This window comes from Salmo salar, chromosome 02 (assembly GCF_965601325.2).
Source record: "Salmo salar chromosome 02, fSalSal1, whole genome shotgun sequence".
NCBI classification, from domain to species: domain Eukaryota; kingdom Metazoa; phylum Chordata; class Actinopteri; order Salmoniformes; family Salmonidae; genus Salmo; species Salmo salar.
Window position 1 is genome coordinate 61,801,876 of NC_138292.1, and position 21,493 is coordinate 61,823,368.

The window sequence follows — 21,493 nt, forward strand, 5'->3', positions numbered from 1 at the left end:
AAGGCAATGCTACCAAATACAAATTGAGTGTATGTAAACTTCTGACCCACTGGGAATGTGATGAAAGAAATAAAAGCTGAAATAAATCATTCTCTCTACAATTAGTCTGACATTTCACATTCTTAAAATAAAGTGGTGATCCTAACTGACCTAAAACAGAGATTTTTTACTAGGATTAAATGTCAGGAATTGTGAAAAACTGAGTTTAAATGTATTTGGCTAAGGTATATGTAAACTGGCGACTTCAACTGTAGTTAGCAAACCATGCAACTGCATGCACCGAAAGACCAACGTGCGACAATCTCTGCTTAAGTATAACATGATCAACTGTATCAAAAGCCTTAGAGAGATCTATAAAAATTGAGACACGGTGCTGTTTTTTGTCAAGGGCTTGAGTGATATCATTTAAAACCTTCATGGCTGCTGTTATTGTGCTATGCTTCTTCCTGAAGCCGAATTGGTACATTGATAAAATAGTTAGCATATCTTTTTTTTTTTAGCTGTTCACTAACAAGGGTTTCAAATAATTGCACAATCCATTGATTAAGATTACTATCATCCCCCAGCCACAGTGATTGCATGGATCATGTACACAGTTTGTGTCAGCATAGTCATAAAACACACAGGAATCCAAATTGAGTTGCTAACCCAGACATACACAACCCTGACCTTCTGTGGTCCAGTGGAGCTTGGTGCTTTCAGTGGTATGTGATTTGTGGCACCTGTTACATTATGTGTTTTGGACGGCCTCAGCTGCCTAGGTGGTTTATGTTCAACCGGGGTCCTCCAGGGGACACTAGGCTTAGGGTCAGGGGCTCCAAACACTGCAGGCAGCTACCACCTCATCCAAATATCCCTCTGATGTCCCCATATGTCTGTCAGCAGTGGATTAATAGCATGTAAGACATGGTCATATCTAGGAGCAGGTATGAGGTCTGATAATAATCTACACGATATATATCAAATCTGTCAACAAGATGTATTAGTATCCCGTAACACTGTTATACCCTGATGGGTCATAGTTAATATTCATAGGTAATACTCTGTGATGATGGATTAAACCTTCATGTGTTTAAAAATAATAATAATTTTGAATACATGCAGTCCTGCATTACAAAGACCCTTGAGGTAAGACCTTTACAAATAAACAGCCAAAAACCGCAAACCATGAGCTCAAACTCCCTTCTGAGTCCTCCAGCTAATGCTGAGGAGAACAGACTAGTTCAAGATTGCCATCTAGTGGATATATATAAATAGTTCCACTGACCAATGAGAATCTGTTTTAGTGAATGGTCGTCCTATGGGAGCTTTCCTCAGCTGTCGACACTGTCACACTTAAATATGCCATCACCGTCACACCTGAAGATGACAGTGACATGGAATGAACAGAAACACTATGACCTTTACTTCAATACCTCTCTGAAGTATTCCCAAATGGTCTACGTGCAACCAAAAGGTGGCAGAAACACTGTCGGCCTAAGTGTTTGTTACATCTTTCATTCTAGAACCTTCTTGAAATACTCCAATACAGTCTTTATGTTGGACATGATGTCTCTATGTATTTCTCCTCTCACAGCTGTTAGCCTGAGTGTTACATTCTCTTTACACCTCCCATAACCACCCATGATAAATGTGATGAATGCTCTGACCTTTAGATGCTGAGGGTAACTTGCACATGTTCTGATGAAAGCGAGCGTTTCGTAACCGGTGGGGTTTCTATGGGGGTTGGGTGGTTGTCCTAAGGGGAGGTAGGTGTGCACATTTTTCGTGTTCTTTTAGGTGTTATTTTCCTCTATCTTTCTCTTTAGCGGTAGGGAGGGCTCTACCATCCTAGTTCATCTTCATTTGCTGCCCTTACAATTTTGACAATTTTCTCTCATAACTCATGCAATATACATCTAAAACAGGGTTGTTCAATTGTACAATCCAAGTCTAAATATACTTATTCTGATTTATACCATACAACAAATGAAGATATATGTATCGTTCAATAAAATGACTGTCGCCTACAATTGTATGTAAAAGTTATAAATAAATCTAAATAGGAACGTATGAGTCATATCAGCTCAGTTGGTCCCATGTGGCTCAGCTGGTAGAGCATGGTGCTTGCAATGATAGGGTTGTGGGTTCTATTCCCACGGGGGACCAGTATAGGGAAAAAGTATGAACTTGTAAGTTGCTTGGATAAAAATGTCTGCTAAATGACTGAAACATTTAATAATACTGTAAATATTCTGTTTCATAATGTATGGCATGTGAGTGTTCAGGCTAACAAATGAAAACAGAGAGGCAACATTAATTAAAGAAAGATAATACATTTAATAGTGTTTCTCTTTAGGGCAATGCAAGATACAATGTAAACATGAACAAGATACAACAACAAAAAAAGGTTTTCAAAATGAAAACGGTAAAAAGGGACAGCCCTGTTTTCAAAAACAACCGCTAGCACACAGACCAATTGTTATGTTTTCCGTTGAAGAGTAGACCGATTTGATTATTTGTACATTTGCTGTACTTTCACATACACTTATTGACTCACTGATGCAAAATTGTAATATCATGACATGTCCTGCTTCTTTATCGCCTTGTCACACAACATTATATTTTGTCACACCGAATGACTCAGGTCAGTGACATTTACAAAAGGAATCAGAAAACACGTTTCTCTTGAGCTCCATCCTCCCATGACACCTTTCTTTTGAAAACAGGACTAGTCTCTATAGTTGTCTCTATAGAGTTGAACACAAATGTTGCATAAGAATATAGCAAATAAAAAAAGAGAGAAAAACAAATATTATAGCAACTCCTTTGGTCCAACTCGAAGCATTGGTGGAATGATGTAACAGAGTTGACATACTGGTAGTGGGTCATTATTGTTTCAAGTTTGGGCATAAGGACCTACATGGTTTACAGGGCATAGGTTTAGAGAGTATAACTTTGGTTTGAGGCCTTGTCTACAAATTAGGTTTTTGTGACAGTGTTGGAGATTTGCCACACTACTTTCTACTGTAAATAGGAATTAGACTATAACTGGCATCAGAGAATGCTCATGAAGGCCTTATCTTAGGTAATAACAAGACTTTTGACTATGCCAACTAAAATGTATTTGGTGACCCCTCAAATGACACACATCTTTATCTGACAAATCCTCCCTCCAGAAAATATGGATGTGGCAATAAATATGGTCCAAATTGGTACCCATACAAAAAAGGAAGGTTGTTTTAAGCAGTGTGAGCAGTTATTGCTAAGAGTCATGTGACATGATGTATCTGTCTGAGGGTTAATTCAAGAGAGTATAAAGTAGTAATAAGAACAGGAAGTCAAACCATGAGAGTCTCAGCACAGCAGGAAACACAAAAAAGAACCAGCATGCTCTATTCCTCAGCCATGCAACACATTAGCATTCTAAACAATGCCCCAACGCCACCTTTTGTGTTAAGTAATTGTGTTAAGTAACACTTGGCGTAGTCGGCAGTCCCATTCTACCTGTCTGAAGCGATACCATCAGTTCTAGCACTGAGTAAGCTTTCATCCCTCTCCTTTTCTTCTTCTTTTCTTTCATTCATTGACTTCTTTCATGAGCAAACAACATAGAAAATTCACTCTAAAAAGTTATGTAAAAAATACCTACTAAAAACAACCCTTAGGTTAAACACCTCACAACCCTTTCACAAACACTTACTACTAACTTTCTCAAAACATCACATCCCCTACCCCCCTAACCTACCCTTTCTCTCATTAACCTGGCTCTCCAGCCTCTCCCTTCAGACCAGGACAGCATAAGCCATCAGACAGAAGTTGAAGCTTCACCACAGCAAATTATATAAAGCTGAATAAATCAGACACATGATTAATATGCCACCCACTAAAAAGCTGGAGAGAGACAGAACGAGGGCGACAAAGAGTGAGAGCATCTATCCATCTTCGACAGCCGCAATCTCATTCGTTTTAGATTAGCCCCTCGTGGCTGTGCTGCCCCGCAATCAGGGCGCCACCGGCACGAGAATTACTGGCCTTCAAACCTTTAACTACCACAATTAAAATGGTGTTTTGATAATGAGATTTCACAGCCACGCATCGTACATGAATAGTTCATTAGCCCAAGCCATGGGAGATGGGAGAAGAGGAGGAAGTATGATGCAGTGTTATTCATTGTCTCTGATGGAAGCTGTTGCTGCTGGTTTTAATGGAAGTCTAGTCAGCATGAACAGAGGAGCACAATGTCCACAACTGTATCCAGCTCCTGTCTCTCTTTCTCTCTCTCTCTCTCATTCTCACTCTCTCTTGTTCACTATCTCTGTCTCGTTCTCTCGTTCTTGCCATGTCATCTACAATCCACAATCTGATCCATCTCAGGTTTCCCGACGCATCCCACACACAAGCAACCTCATCCCCGACCTCCTCCTATCTTTCTCCTGACCTCACCTGCACGCAATCATCTCATCACAGTGCACACGTCCTCTCTCAAACACACCAACACACAATATCTCACATCACATGCTCCTACGACCCAAACCTCATTCACTAGATACACTCAACATATCCAATCTCTTCTTTCTTCCTACTTCAAGTGACAAGCTTTCGGCACTGGGAACTACTAGCTTTGGTTGAGGCGAAAGAAAGAAAAAGAACATGGCAGAAGTATGGTGGAAAAGGCCAAAGAGTGAGCGAGGAGGCACTCGTAAAGGAAGAGTAGAAAAAAAGGACATTCCGGCTGGTGCTATCTAGGATTACTAGGCTTAAGGGAACGTCACGCTCGAGACGGCCCGCCAATTTGTTAAAATAAAAAGAGAGAAAGGAGGCGGGGGCAGAGAGTCGAGGCAGTGTGGCGTCAGTAGGGACGGTCTCACTTGGCTGAATTCTCAAATATGGCAGAGGCTCTAATCTATTCCCTCTGACAGGAATGGCATCCCTCGACGGTGGGTGTGTTTGTGTGTGTGTGTGTCGCCCCTGCATGGGTGCTACTTTACCACAAATCTGTGGCACCCTCCACCAAAGTTAAAACTCAAGGGTGTGTGTGTTTCTTCCCTATCAAACCTACTGGAGGGGAAAAGAAATGAACCGAGACCTTCCAAAGCCGGGGAGCACCTTAACTGTTATGTGGGGATAAGTGAAAAAAATCACCCGTAGAGGAAACTTTTAAACTAACCAGCTTTAGTGGACCTCCAGAACATCACTGTTGTAATCTGTGGACAAAGAACCAAACCCATGTAGTATTTTCTCTCTTTCTCCTCAGAAGATTCTAAACATTCTGAACATGGTCAAGTCTGAAATGAATTCCCATGGGGCTTAATCGAGGAGATGGAGATACATAAAAAAGTGTTTTCTTATATTTGGTGGTAGGTATAGGATGGATTAAACTACGATGGCTCTGTAGTACACATCACTGTTTCCCGACAAGACTACCGGTTAACAGTCTCCCAGTTGACATTACGCGGTTGACATCTGTGATGATTCCTAATGTCACTTTTGCCATGGCTACGGGGTTGAAGAGGCCGGCATGGCTTGTGTTCAAATGGCATGGAGGCATCTGCGTATTGTAGGTGGAGTATAGAGATATTCCAAGAACAAAAACATTTTGTTCAGGCACAAACGTGACAGCTCGAAGGCAGTCTGGTGAGTACCTAGAGGCCCTCGATGCTGACACAACTCTTACCTCTGTGGATCTGTGGTAGAGAACAGCTAGATGTTAACGAGGTCGGAACCCGGGTCATTGGGTTCTGCCGGTGCCATTCACAGTCCACTAGCCACACACCCTAGCCAGGAGGAAGGACTAGAAGGGATTCATACGTGGCCATTGGTTAAAAATCCTGTCCATCATGTCACAACATGTTGTGCTATAGCTCAATGGAAGTAAGCATCTCCAATGGGATTGGAGTATGTTTAGTGCCATTAGCAACTGTTGCTGTTTTGAAAAAGGCTAATATGAAAAAAGCAGTGGACCTGAAATGAGTCATGACCTAAAGGTGTTTACATGACCGATGATGACTTGAATGGATTAAGGGATATACAAAATATTTTTGTATCATATATCCTTAGACATGTTGAAAGAGGAGGTAATGTTGATCATGTTTTTCTATAGCTATGCTTTTTAAAGATGGCTATTTCTATTGCACATTTCCTCATTATTACATTTCTGAAAGATGTTCAAATACAATGGGGTGAAAACGAAAAACAAATAACACAAAAATTATCATTTTACCAAAACATTGAACAAATTATAAAAAAAGACATAATACTAAATATGAAAAAGTCAAGCTTGACACATTACAATTCCCTTGTAATTTGCAGGCGCAGGCAGAGAAGCCATGTAAATTGTAGTCAATTAAACAATGGCGATATGCATTAATATGTGCTGAAGCGAAATGTTATGGGTGATTCAACACGTTTACATAATGCCTTCGTCGAGGGGAGAGAGTGAGATTGGTTAGGGGTTCTGTATCAACTGTAGTTGTACTTGACATAGACCCAATTATTGATTTCCATTGATTTAGATAGGATATGATGGGTGAGATAAAGAGCATTTTACCCTCCATTTGTGAAGCAGAACTAACTTCAGCTTCTATAGATCTGTATGCAACGGCTTGAAATTCATACCAAATAGACTGTAGAAATGTCAAAAGAATTATACAGTATATCACACATTATTGACTTTTGTACTTGGTTGACAGGTCTAGTCCAGTCTAGTGAGGCAGTGGATACCTATTTGATTGTCAAACCACAAATGGGAGGTATAAACATTAGTTCGAAATAAATACGATTTGAATCAGGCATTACGTACAGACCAATAAGGAGAAAGGAAGTGTCCATGATTTTGCTAGTTGCAGCACACAGCATGGGGGGAAAAAAGTCATTTAGAAGGTTGAAAAAAAAGATAGCCAAATACAATAAAGTGAACAAAAAAAGACTCTTAGCTGCATTAATATTTGAAAACATTCAATTATGTACAGGCATTGTGTAGTTGGTAGTTTCACTGACCAGCAGTGCATTTGGTATTGCATTGTAACTGCCGGTTTGTTGGGCAACATGAAAAAAGTATGTTGCAGTAGCATTCGTCTCCCACAAGAGAGTACCATGTACAGTATCCAATTATTATATTGTGAGGAGCTTTGGCATCCTCCAATGACTAAGATGTTTTGCAACTCCTGTGTAAAGACAGGAGTTGAAAAACTTGAGGTAAAAAAATACTCTTATTAAATCTTTTTTTTTTTAAATCAATAAATAATATGCTGAGTATTTCAACTGCATCTTTACATTAATGCACTGTAAACAAGTGTTAAAGTGCATTAATTCACAAAAAACGGAACTTCAATCTTCATTATTGTCTATGTGTGATCACACTGTAACAACAAAAAACAACTATGGTTGGCTAAAACAGATATAACTGCGATCTAGCAGGTACAATACTTTGTTTAATACTATAATACTGTCCAGCAGAAAATGTCATGAAAAATGTCACACACTGTTAGAAAAATATTTCAGCAGTCTTGAACACCAGCCAGTTGAAATAGTACTTCATTTGGATTTTCAATTGGGGATTGTTTTGAAGTAATATCAGTATTGTGTTTGGGGAAAACATATAAGTAAATAGTAATTACTCAAAATAGTCCTGTAGTACTATTCTAAATCCAGTAGATACCAAACTACTTTTAAAGCAAGGAAGCGAACATAGACTTTATTGCATACCACATAAACCAATACTGCACAGCAATATCCGCATGTTTCAACATACTTTAATTTGGGTTCAGAATATTAACTGAGTCCAGATGTTATCAAAACATTTTTTTTTATTCTTCAGTTTTTAAACTTCGTTTTAGGTATTTTTTAGAATACACTGTATTAGGCTATTTGTATCCCTAAATAACTAGTTGTCACGTGTGATCCCTCTCTGGCCTCTAAGTCACCAGGCTGCTCGTTAAGGCGCACACCTGCCACCATCGTTACGCGCATTAAGACACTCACCTGGACTCCATCACCTCCTTGATTACCTGCCCTATATATGTCACACCCTTTGGTTCCTTCCCCAGGCGTCATTCTTTCTGTTTCTTGTAGGTGCGTTGTTTGTGTTTTGTATTATGTTACATTTATTTATTAAAACACACTCCCTGAACTTGCTTCCTGACTCCCAGCGCACTCGTTACAATAATAAAGCTACAAAATAGCCAATGAAATGATATTCCTCTTTGGTTTGATCACATTGTGGGCTCGAGGCTATGGAAATATATCCCTGGGATTCAAAGATCATTATTAAGCCATATTTCCAGTACTTATTTTCTATGCAACTACAACTGCGGTTGCTATACTGTATACAGTAAGGCATATATACAAATATATTTGTCTGGGACTAATACAGACAGACAATACTAAAACTTATTGTGTAAAGTAATATCTTGGTGGTAGGTAATTTCTTTTAAACTGAAAAGCACCTTCAATTGGAATTTATTTCCCAATAAGTATACTTTCATTAGATTTCAAGCTTGACAAGTTTCGGCTTTATTTGTGTGCAAGATTCTGTAGGCTTGGTTGAAAATATAGAATAAGAAGCGGGACTCCAAAAATGGGGTGAAACTACAAAGTTCGTCTAATTACGTGTACCTCAACATAGATATTCCGTCAGTTAAACTTCAGAGAATCGAATATCCGAGAGAGGAAACTTTGACTCTTTCCAATTCTGGGCTGACGGTGGAGTGTTACACAAGAAAGCAGAAATACATCTCTAAGGACAGACAAAAAGACACACAAAGACATTATAAAACAAAACATACAGTAATGTCTAAAAAACATAATCAAAGGATTAGTCATTTTCAGTGAGTCAATTGTGACTCACTGAGAATCAATTGTGACTCACTGGGAGTCAATTGTGACTCACTGAGAGTCGCTGATATCTCTCCTGTTCTCTTGTTTTTTTCTTATTTGATTCTGAACATTCTACTACAACACTCTAGATTGATCATATTCGCTCGGTAACGCTTCTAAACACTCCTACTCAAGTGATTCTCTTGAAGGTTACAAAAATAATTTTGGTGGTATTCATGCTCATAGGCCTATGGCACAGTAATACATTTGGTAATGACGTTGATTCACTGATGTGTTCCGTCCACTTCTTCGAACCCCCATTCAGTTGATCATCTACGAAAGGCACCTATTTGGCATAGTCACAAGGGCAGGTATAAGGCTTGCCATCATTGCCCAGATATCTTCTCTTTCTAATGTAAACCCCTTCTAGAAGGTGTCGTGTCAAATCACATCGTTCCAAAGTTCCAAAAACATCTTTGTGTTTCTAACACTTGGGGTGGCCAACCCCATTTTCAGTCTCTCGTTACATCCTATATCGCACGCACAAATCTGGACTTATAGTCTTTTATGTGTACACTTTAGTAAACCAGAAATAAAAGTGTCTCTTTCTCATTATAAGGTTAAAACATTTTTTTTTTTACATAAAGTCTTTCAGAATCAATCATCTGTTTACATATTTGGAGCATATTGCTTGTGGTAGCTCTTGTGGGGTAACATTCTTATGGAGTGACGTCATCGTCAATATTCTTAGTGACATCATCAAAGGGGGACATGGTTATTATTATTAGGCCATTACTTCTTCCTCTCTAGGTAGTTGGAGGGGACCCAGCCCTTGCGGGGGTGCAGGGCATCTTGGACCTGGCAGTACCACCACCCATTGGGGTTCCTGTCTAGAACCTCCAGGCAGGTGCCCTCAGGGAAGCCCATGGTCTCATCGTCCCCCCGGTAGTCAGCAATGGAAACATATACCTCCCTTCCCAGGTTGTTATGGATCAGCTGGCTCTTCTCGATAGGCTTGGGCCTGACTGTGGAGACGGGGATACCATTACGCTGCACAACAACCCCAACCCTGCTCAAGGCGTCCGTCCCGCCACCGGCGCCAAATCGTTCCGCCGAAGACCCCCTGGTGGTGATAGAGCGCTCTGAGGGTCTCGATCGGGTCTCGACTGTGACGGGTTGCGCACGCACTGCGTTGAAAGAGGAGTTACGGCGTACGCCGAGGGTAGCGGAACCGGAGCGGTACTGGTCGGTACGGTACTGGTTGTGGGCAGCCAATGACTCGTTCCGCCTCAGGGAACTCGTCAAGTAGTGTTGACTGTCCATGGCGGACTGTGGCACAGACACGAACACGGACTGGGGTCTGACAGCGGACTGTGGTCTCACCCCACCGTTCCTCATTCTCACGGCTCCGTTAGCCAGCACAGCCGGCTTGGAGAAGCCCCCCGGAGGCTTGGAGGGGATGGGGGGAGTGTTCCTCGATCTCAGACCCCCTGGCGTGTGATGTACCTGGTGGTGGTTGGTGAGTCCCTGGAGGTTGATGTCGTTGAGCGCCAGCACGCGCTGCTCATTCTTCTCCAGGCTGTTGGACTTGCTCCCAGTACCGCTGCCCGACCCAGAGCGCTGCCCGTCAGACTCGGACCCACCGCCGTCCCTCCCTTGGCGGATGGGCTCCAAGTAGAAAGTGGGCGCCCAGCCTTCCTCGTCCCGCCAACGGATGTACCACCAGCCGCTCTCCTGCCTCTCCAGGACCTCCACCTCCACCCCAGATGGAAAGCTCAGCTCTGACTCCTGGACTTTGTCGTAGGCGTCTGTGGTCCGGTATAGGTTGAACCCCTCCAGATCAGAATCTCCCCGGCTCCCCTTGGAGTAGATGGAGGAGAGGTCTGAGGTGCTGTTGCGGGAAGAATGGGAGTCCTCCGACGAGATGACAGAGGACGTCTCTGAGTCTTTGAGCCCATGGACCGTATGCCGGAGTTGACCCGTGGGCCTCAACTGGCGTCTCAGGGAAGTGATGTCCATCCTCTCGGAGCACTGTGGCTCTGACTTGGTGGTGAGGAGAGGTTTAGGCCTCACCGAGGGCTTGAGCTTGGTGCAGGGGCTCTGGCCTATCCTTTGCTCCACCGTCCTGATGCCTGGAGGTCTCCTGGAACCTCTACCTGATTCGTCTGAGGACGACCTGGGGCTGGTGTCAGCTTTGGCTAGGGACTGGCTCCGGCTCAGCTCCGGGGCGATCTTCTTCAATGGCTTTCCCCCTGCTAGAGGTGAAGACCCTGAGGGTTTGCGGGGTACAGTTGAGGAGTGGTAGATCCTTGGGGAGTTGGAACCGCCGCAGCCTTTGGCCAAAGCCCCTTCATCACCGCTACTGCGCCTGAAGCCATCGTTCTCATAGATACATTCCTCCTTGGCAATCTCTTCAACGGACCTGAAGGACCTTCTTCTATAACTGATAATAACAGGGGAGGTCTTGCAGACCGGAGGAGAACTACGGTACTTCTCACAGACCACACTGTTGATTTTCACCTCCAGGGGGCGATGTATTGTCTCTCCCTTCAGGGAATCCGTGTCCAACTCGCCCTCACATCCAACGGCGGGAATGTCGTATTCCGGTTCCTCGTATACTGCGGGCCGACTAGGGGATTCTGGGGCTTTGGACGATGAGGAGATGGAGTGACTGGGTGAAGGTGAGGGCGTCTCCTCTGAGTCTTGCTTTTTGGCGGGTGGAGCTGGGGGCGGGACTTTGGGGCGTGTAAGCGTGCTGGTTCGTCGGCTGAGGTTGGGCTTCTTGCGTTTGTCGATGTAGGAGCAGGGGGCCCAACCCTCCGTCTCCCCGATCTGTACATACCACCAGCCCCCGGAGTTCTTCTCTATGACCTACAAAGAAGACAGGTGGGAAGATAACCAACAGTCAGATACACACTTGATGGAACTATCGCTTTACAATAAACATTCAGTCTCACTTGAACTTCACACTGATGACAATAGTACTTTTAACAATGGGTCCTGGTTAAAAGTAGTGCCCAATAAAGGGACTAGGGTGCCATTGTGGAAGCAATGTTTCTCATACATGTAGATCTCTTGAGTGTTGCGGTTATACAGATGTAGGATCTTAATTTGATCACCCTGCTGCAGGAGACCTTGGAATCTAGAATGCATAGGGAGAGGGTCAGAGTAATAGTGTCCTATTTCTCTACTGCTGTTCTCTCCCGCCCTCTGACATCTCCTCCACTATCACACCATCATTCTCCCCATTTACAGATGTAGGACCTTTATTTGATCACTCCGTTGCAGGAAAACTTTCCTGCAACGCAAGACATTTAAAACTTGTAGTGTATTTGAGATTTTAAAAGGCTTCTGAAGTGAAATTTCCACTTTGAAATTTGAAATTTACAAAAATGTATATTAATTATAATCCACATAATAATCCCAATTTCCTGTTGTTGCAGGATTATTTTCCTGCTGTACAAACTGGCTCAAATTAAGATCCTACATCCTACATATTCTGGGTATCATTCTTGGTGCGATGGTTAGAGAAATCAAAACAAAAGCTCCCTTCTTCTAACTTCAAATGTCCACCCTGACATCGTTGGCCTCTATACAGTATTTTGGCAGCATCATCAAAATGAACAGACCATCAAGGCCATATCTATGCAGCTTCAGCAGTTGTGTCTCCGGTGAGCTGTCAGTTGTCATTAATATTTAATGTGCTCAGACAGATTTCAATACCGACATATGTACAGCAGTTCTGAGCATAGAGATAGATCATATAGACAGTAGCCTATCCATCTATCCAGAAACTAAATATCTGTATAGATACTGTATCTCTATGATTCTGGGTGCTTACGTCAGCTTTTTGTCCTCCACGGAAACTGATGCCATCAGAGATGCAGGACTGGAACTCTGCGATGGTGTAGTACTCCGCTTCCACAGTAGGGGGTTCTGGTGGCTTGGGTAACTGGAAGCCCTGCACAAACAAGAGGAATAGAAAATAAGCAATCTTGAGTTCAATGTTCTATGTTTATGTGTAAAAACGTTTTCTGATACATACTGTATTTGAGAGTGACTTACCAGATTCGTTTCTCTTCTAGGAGGGGGTTTTTGTCGGAGGTTGGGAGAGCCTAATGAATGGAATCATAGATTAGCCTCATTTACTGTCAAATGAAGAAATTATAGAAGTGCAATTAGTAGTCTACTGTACACACTGCAAAAACACATAACAGACGAGTACAAACCTTAGTATATCCGTAAACCCCAATCAAAATGTTATATCACCCAGCACTATATATATTTTAATTGCATTTTATTACACCCAAATATTAGTCACACAAATATATCCCAGCACCCAAATATTAGTCTAATAGATATATATTAGCACCCAAACATTAGTCTAATATTAGATTCACACTATACACCTTCGTCTTTCCATGTCTTACCTATAGCCTCAAAGCCTATGCAAAAAGAAAACAATATTTTACTTCAGTCGAGTAAATAGTCTAATTTGAATCACCATACAACTCCATAATCGATGACACTCACCTATCGACACTCTGTGTGGAGCGACACGTGCTACAGCAGGGGAACCAGGCTCCGTCTTCCCCTTGCTGTCCTGTAGAGGGCCACTAGCACCAGGGCCCAGGCTAGGACTGGAGGTACCCATCCCAGATCCAGAACTCAGCCCAGGACTGGGACTCGGACCTGGGCCGTGGTCGGGGCTGGGGTTGTAACCTGGGGCATAGGGCATGGGAAGGCTGATCTCACTCTTGGAGATGTGGCGGTCAGGACTGGTGGAATCTCCATCCGTTTGGATATCCTTTGAATCAAATCAAACTTTATTTAAAATGTATTTAAAATAGCAACGCACTTTACAGTAAAACAAAACTGTACAATACGAGACATAAATCAAACAAAAGCTAATAAAATAGAAAAAAATGCTTAAAAACTAAAAAGCGAAAAGTTAAATCAAATGAAATCTTAAGTTAAAAGTGAAATCTTAAAACCTTACCTTCTCACTGCTGGACTTCTTCTGGAGCAGGTTGCTGATCTCCATGATGTTGCCGATGATCTCCACAGGGCCTGTCAGGGTCTTCTTCCTGCCTGGGGATGAGAAGTCCTCCTTCATCTTCTTCAGGTATGAGGCCGGGGCCCAGCCCTCCTTCCCCAGGTACCTAGCAGCAGAATAGGGAAGGAGAATGGAAGTTTACTCACCGGTCAAACAGTAACCCTTACCGGTCAAACAGTAACCCTTACCGGTCAAATAGTAACCCTTACCGGTCAAACAGTAACCCTTACCGGTCAAACAGTAACCCTTACCGGTCAAATAGTAACCCTTACCGGTCAAACAGTAACCCTTAACGGTCAAATAGTAACCCTTACCGGTCAAACAGTAACCCTTACCGGTCAAACAGTAACCCTTACCGGTCAAATAGTAACCCTTACCGGTCAAATAGTAACCCTTACCGGTCAAACAGTAACCCTTACCGGTCAAATAGTAACCCTTACCGGTCAAAAAGTGCATCTTGTGTTGACTACAAAGTCATTACAAGCAATACACTGTAATCCTTCCACTTTATGTCCGTCAGTAATACCACTGGTACATCAGCAGTAAAACATGACATCTTACATCATCTTCAGCCAAGGTTGACAAGTATGCAATAATTATTTACGATGTCAAAGGGAGTCTTTATTTTGTTTATTCTCCCACTGACTGTGTACGACCACTAGATGTCCTCATACACATAGAAGAACAGAGCCTGATTCTGAGCAGAGCAGTAGAACACTGCGGGGTGTGTAAGCCAGTAGGCTGCTGGGGGGGGGGGGGACGTGACAGCTCATATTAATTGCTGGAATGGAGTCAGTGGAATGTTATCAAACACAAGGTAACCATGCGTTTGATGTGTGCGATACCATTCCATTGATTCCGTCCCAGCCATTACTATGAGCCCGTCCTGCCCTATCAAGGTGCCTCCGGCTGCCTGTGGTCTGTAGATAATATATAAGAGATGTAACAGGACTGTTCTTTAAGCCAGAGCAGAGTCCAGAGTAGCATGTGGTAATCATCAGCTGGAGAGTGGAGAGTGGAGCTCACAAGGCCTTCGGGGCCATGAGGAAGCTACAAACAACAGGCCAGGAAATGCACATTTACTGAGTATACAACACACTCTGTCGCTCTTCCACCGAACAGGTCACACACAACGCATTCACAGGATCTCCAACGAGCCACATATGTTAATGGTTTACAATACCATTCACCAGATGAGATGTACCTCTGCCTTGATCACATCTCCGAAAATAATGATAGAAATGCTCTCTCTGGGGACTCATTTCATTAGAGTGTGAGAAAATGTACATTAACTTTTGGTCCGATTCCAATATGATCATTCACTCACTTCCCTAGCCTATAGGTCTTGTTGAAGGGAGTGAAGGATTTAATTGTATTTGGAACTGGGCCCATCCAACATAAAATCACAAATAGGTGTGAATTCCTAACCGGAGCAATGTTTTCCATTGGCTAAGGTGCCTGTCACTCCATGGTGAGGACCAATCGAGGAAGCCCTCCACAGTAAGGACAAATGGGAGGAGGTGATGCTCACCTGATGTACCACCAGCCCTCCAGGTTCTTTTGGATGACCTCCACGGTGACCCCTTTCTCAAAGCCGATCTCGTCCTTCCCCTGGCTGGCGTACGGCTGCACCGTCATGTACTTCTCTTCTACACAGGTTGATGGAAGGAAGGACAGAAAAAAAGGAGAGAATCAACATTTCTGTTCAGTAAATCCCAGTAATGAACCCCTTGGAAAACTCCCCTTGAATTTCCCAGTCAAGAGATATCTACTGCAACAAGCAAAGTATTTAAATCAATTCATGTTCTCTTAGAAAGCAACACAGAGGTAAAAGTATCGGGAATCACCCAGTTAGACATTTTATCTGTTTTATTTGTTCAAGCCAGTATGCATACCCTTATTGTTTCCATTCCAAATGTATCCTCCAATACAAACACAAAACAGCACCCTCTACTGGCCAAACCTCTCATCACACCCACAACACTCAAACCCTTCCTTATCACAGCTAGAATGTGACAGAGGCAACCCAGCCAGGACCCACTGTGGACCCATAATATAGTGCCTTGCAAAAGTATTCACCCCCTTGGCATTTTTCCTATTTTGTTGCATTACAACCTGTAATTTAAATTGATTTTTCTGGGGATTTAATGTAATGGACATACACAAAATAGTCCAAATTGGTGAAGTGAAATGAAAAAAATTACTTGTTTAAAAAAATTATGAAAAATAAAAATGGAAAAGTGGTGCGTGCATATGTTTTCACCCCCTTTGCTATGAAGCCCCTAAATAAGATCTGGTGCAACCAATTACCTTCAGAAGTCACATAATTATTTAAATACAGTCCACCTGTGTGCAATCTAAGTGTCACATGATCTGTCACATGATCTCAGTATATATACAGCTGTTCTGAAAGGCCCCAGATTCTGCAACACCACTAAGCAAGGGGCACCACCAAGCAAGGGGCACCATGAAGACCAAGGAGCTCTCCAAACAGGTCAGGGACAGTTGTGGAGAAGTACAGATCAGGGTTGAGTTATAAAAAAATATCCCAAATTTTTAACATCCCACGAAGCACCATTAAATCCATTATTAAAAAATGGAAAGAATATGGCACCACAACAAACCTGCCAAGAGAGGGCCGCCCACCAAAACTCATATACCAGGCAAGGAGGGCATTAATCAGAGGCAACAAAGAGACCAAAGATAACCCTGAAGGATCTGCAAAGCTCCATAGCGGAGATTGGAGTATCTGTCCATAGGACCACTTTAAGCCGTACACTACATAGAGCTGGGCTTTACGGAAGAGTGGCCAGAAAAAAAGCCATTGCGTTTGAAGCATGGTGGTGGCAGCATCATGCTGTGGGGATGTTTTTCATCGGCAGGGACTGGGAAACTGGTCAGAATTGAAGGAATGATTGATGGCACTAAATACAGGGAAATTCTTGAGGGAAACCTGTTTCAGTCTTCCAGAGATTTGAGACTGGGACAGAGGTTCACCTTCCAGCAGGACAATGACCCTAAGCATACTGCTAAAGCAACAATCAAGTGGTTTAAGGGGAAACATTTAAATGTCTTGGAATGGCCTAGTCAAAGCCCAGACCTTAATCCAATTGATAATCTGTGGTATGACTTACAGATTGCTGTACATCAGCGCAACCCATCTAACTTGAAGGAGCTGGAGCAGTTTTGCCTTGAAGAATGGGCAAAAATCCCAGTGGCTAGATGTGCCAAGCTTATAGAGACATACCCCTAGAGACTTGCAGCTGTAATTGCTGAAAAAGGTGAATAGTTATGCACGTTCAAGTTTTCTGTTTTTTTGTTTGTTTCACAATAAAAAAATATTTTGCATCTTCAAAGTGGTAGGCATGTTGTGTAAATCAAATTATACAAACCCCCAAAAATCAATTTTAATTCCAGGTTGTAAGGCAACAAAATAAAAAAATGCCAAGGGGGGTGAGTACTTTCACAAGCCACTGTAAACACTGCTGAGTGAACAACACTGCAGACTGGATCCCTTTGAAATGGCTGCAGAGCTCCAGAGCTGCAGTATGGAGCCGGAGCCTCCCTGTTGGAGATAAGGAACCTGTGGAAGCTCTCAGATCTGTATCTGGCTCCACTTGGAGACAAGGGAAATCCCCGCGGCCACTCTAGAGTGGGATGATCCGTAGGGGGATTCAACTACTGTGGGAAAAGCCAAGTGTAAGTATGAGGGGTAGTAGTGGGGGGTAGATAGATAGGGCCACTTTAAGCAGCTGTTGCTTCAATGGGTTGGATATACAGGGGCATGGGAGGGAATGGGGATAAAGACAGGGAGAGAATCGGAGTTGGTCCAGTGAGAATGGCTTGTGACTCAAATGATCCCCTATATTACCCCATATAGTGCACTACCTTTGACTATGTCAATAGCAGTGCAATATGCAATAAATAGTGCACTATAGGATGACTATAGTGTCATTTGGGACACATCCAATGTGTCCCTGGGTGGGATGGGGAAGTGAAAAAGGAGAAACAGGAGAGGAATTTCAGAGGTGTGAATGTGTGTGTGTCAGTTTGTTTACAATGGGTGGGGTGAGGTGAGGTTTTAGTGGGAACACATTCTACTGCTGCCTGTCATTCCAGAGGGAGCTGAGGGGCTTGGGTCAATTATAGAGAGCTGTAAGGAATGTCTAGGGGCTTTGGGACTGGGTAGCACAGGGAGTGTGTGTAGGTTAGGGGTGTGTGTGTGTGTGTGTGTGTGTGTGTGTGTGTGTGTGTGTGGTTGAGGATGTCTGAGTACTTACAGGTGGAGAGGGAATATGGTGCGAGTGTGGGTTTGTGTGTGTGTGTGTGTGTGTGTGTGCGTGCGTGCGTGCGTGCGCGCTTGCATGCCTGTGAGTGTGCGTGTGTATTCAAATATACATATCATGTTTGTGAGCATGCTCTCCGGACATGTACTGTATGTGTATCTGCGTCTCACACCGTCTTAGTGTGTGTTTGACCAGTCAACTGGGCCCAAAGCCCCAAACAGTGAGTTGAGAAGGAGGTTATCAGCACACTGCCATAAATCACATTAGACTCTGCTGTAACTGATCCCGCTCTCTAGACATACAGACAGAGGAACAGGGTGGAGGAGACTGAATAGAGTGTTTGACCCAACGACTTGCCCTGTCAACAACACATGAGGTAATCAATGAGATGAGGTCATCCTGCTGTCACTAGCCAATTAACAACTATGGATTTCATCGGACCAACCAATCAGACTGTACTGACCTAACATTGGGTGAGAAGAATTTGTGGGTTTGACCGAACAATGCAATAACAAGGGATCCATTTGTTTTTCTTGGGAGTATTTTTGCAGATAAAGTTACCAAAGGCAGGCCCATTGACCTGAGGTAGGGTCAGAGTAAGTGAACTATAAAACAATGACAAAGCGATCCATTTAGCTTCCTCCTTTGTCTTCTTTGGGAGTATTTTGGCGATAAAGTTAACAACTTTAGACCCATTGACCTGATGTAGGGAAGGAACAACAACAAAGTAATCCATTTTTCTTCCTCCTCTGTGGTGTTAATCCATAAGATTTAGCACCTGGCACTTATCTTCCCTCCTTATCTTGTTTACTATCTCGTTTCCACGGTAACTAAAACCTTGACTACTGGGAAAAATATTATATTTCTTAGCAAATGGGTCAAGTATTCCATTAGTAAAGAGTGTTTCTGGGTAGTTTCAGATACGTTGTTAAGAAGACAATTCATTAATATTGTAAGGTTAGACTCCCTACTTTCCTCTCTTTAACTCAGGCATGCTTCTTTCTCAGTGAATCTTTCCTTAATTCCTTCCATCTTCTCTGCTCACCTCTTTCTCAAAATTCTTGCAATAAGGTTGAGCAGGAGGTGGGTAGAGTATTTATGTAATCGTGGAAAGATACATTAAGAAAGAGTCCGTGTCTAATGACAAGAGTGCATCTTCATAGAGCGAACCATGAGATATGGTATTTATCCATTATTTATGTCTATGGAGAGAACACTCAGGGTAGAGTAATTCTAAGTATTCTTTATGGTCAATGATCATGTCCCTGATACGCTTAACTCTACTTTTAGCTTCCTAGAAACTAGTGCTGAGCGATTATCCGACGTTGGTTCAATTACTTGAATTCCATTTAGTTTTTTTATGAGCCCAACACTCCATTTCTCCAGTGAGAAATCAAATAATAATAAATCAAGTCAAGAACCATGTGGGATGCCTGGCTAAGCAAATATTCAATCTAGTTCAGTGCAGAAATTAGGTAATTAACTACAATGACCATAATCCATTGCACCTGTTCTTTTTTGTGCAGACAGAGATGGATACACTTTTACTATACACAGACTGCATAGACTGCATGAGAGAGGAATGTACTCAATGATGAGAGAGAGGGATAGAGACAGTTTGTCAAAGTGTGCCTTATCAACTTTGAAGGACTAGTCAAATTATTTTGTCAGACAGCTCTGCAGCATACTAAGTCAAGCTAGCTTAGCTAAATAGGGTGACTAAAGACAGCACAATGTGGGGAGAACAGAGATAACGTTGTTTGGCTGTTACTGCCTGAGCAGAGATGAGATGATGACTTTAAGGAATTCAAGATAATAAAGTCATCAAATAAAAACCAAGTAATATACACAAGTGAAATATTCTTTCACAGTGATTTTTTCTTTTCCTATTGATGTCTACCCAATGTGGACCTGACAGAGACAATGGAATATTTTCAATGTTTGGGCAATTGGATGTTCACTATTTTTGGCTTTGGAATTTCTATTAAAATCATTTTAATGCCACAACCCCCTTGGGTTGTGCCGTGGCGGAGATCTTTGTAGGCTATACTCGGCCTTGTCTTAGGACGGTAAGTTGGTGGTTGGAGACATCCTCTAGTGGTGTGGGGGCTGTGTTTTGGCAAAGTGGGTGGGGTTATATCCTGCCTGTTTGGCCCTGTCCGGGGGTATCATCGGATGGGGCCACAGTGTCTTCTGATCCCTCCTGTCTCCGCCTCCAGTATTTATGCTGCAGTAATTTATGTGTCGGGGGGCTAGGGTCAGTCTGTTACATCTGGAGTATTTCTCTTGTCTTATCCGGTGTCCTGTGTGAATTTAAATATGCTCTCTCTAATTCTCTCTTTCTCTCTTTCTTTCTTTCGGAGGACCTGAGCCCTAGGACCATGCCTCAGGACTACCTGGTATGATGACTCCTTGCTGTCCCCAGTCCACCTGGCCGCGCTGCTGCTCCAGTTTCAACTGTTCTGCCTGCGGCTATGGAACCCTGACCTGTTCACCGGACGTGCTTGTTGCACCCTCGACAACTACTATGATTATTATTATTTGACCATGCTGGTCATTTATGAACATTTTTAACATCTTGACCATGTTCTGTTATAATATCCACCCGGCACAGCCAGAAGAGGACTGGCCACCCCTCATAGCCTGGTTCCTCTCTAGGTTTCTTCCTAGGTTTTTGGCCTTTCTAGGGAGTTTTTCCTAGGGAGTTTTTCCTAGCCACCGTGCTTCTTTCACATGCTTTGCTTGCTGTTTGGGGTTTTAGGCTGGGTTTCTGTACAGCACTTTGAGATATCAGCTGATGTACGAAGGGCTATATAAATAAATTTGATTTGATTTGATTATTTCACAAAGAATTTAATGTTTAAAAAAATGTATCGAAAACCGCCGTTTGTTTTTTTATAATCGAACCGAAACCGAACCGACCCCAAAAAGCACTAATCACTCAGCACACTTGAAATGGTCTGTGCATGCTGCCTCAAGGCGCCCTATATGTGCTGCCTGATACAAACATGCCTCGCCTGGCATTCATAACACTCATTACCACTTCAGAACAGCGACAAAAGGAATGAGTAAAGAGGAAGGCCAGGCAAAGATGGGGAGCGAGAGAGAGAGAGAGCGAGAGAGAGAGAGAGAAAAAGATACATATGAGAGAGAGAGAGAGGAGAGGAGAATAGGAGAATTAGATACGTGGAAAAAGGAACAAATTCAAAAACAAAGTTTCCGACCACAGTCAGCAGTATTTTCATGGAGGGATCATTTTGTAGGGTGGAAACAAGGCCTCTAATCCAGAAGTCATAAATTAGTTAGCATGCAGCAGTGCTTCTGATGGTGCCAGCTGAAAGCAACACTGGTCTGC

The 21,493-nt window shown here is 42.8% G+C and overlaps 1 protein-coding gene across 5 annotated transcripts in view; it reads right to left on the reverse strand.

Moving 5' to 3' along the window:
* Positions 1–2,295: 2,295 nt before the first annotated feature.
* LOC106586780 (SH3 and PX domain-containing protein 2A) overlaps positions 2,296–21,493 on the reverse strand; it is a 121,620-nt gene continuing 102,422 nt past the window's right edge. For 3 of the 5 annotated variants that reach the window (XM_014174414.3, XM_014174398.3, XM_045707024.2), the window contains 7 exons: positions 15,384–15,501; positions 13,796–13,958; positions 13,330–13,603; positions 13,227–13,241; positions 12,862–12,911; positions 12,638–12,757; positions 2,296–11,667 (listed from right to left, as the gene is read on the reverse strand). In XM_014174414.3, the coding sequence (XP_014029889.1) occupies positions 9,589–11,667; positions 12,638–12,757; positions 12,862–12,911; positions 13,227–13,241; positions 13,330–13,603; positions 13,796–13,958; positions 15,384–15,501 (2,819 nt within the window). In that variant the 3' untranslated portion in view covers positions 2,296–9,588. The remainder of the gene's footprint in view (positions 11,668–12,637; positions 12,758–12,861; positions 12,912–13,226; positions 13,242–13,329; positions 13,604–13,795; positions 13,959–15,383; positions 15,502–21,493) is intronic. The other 2 variants (XM_014174425.3, XM_014174408.3) reach the window with 1 other exon arrangement.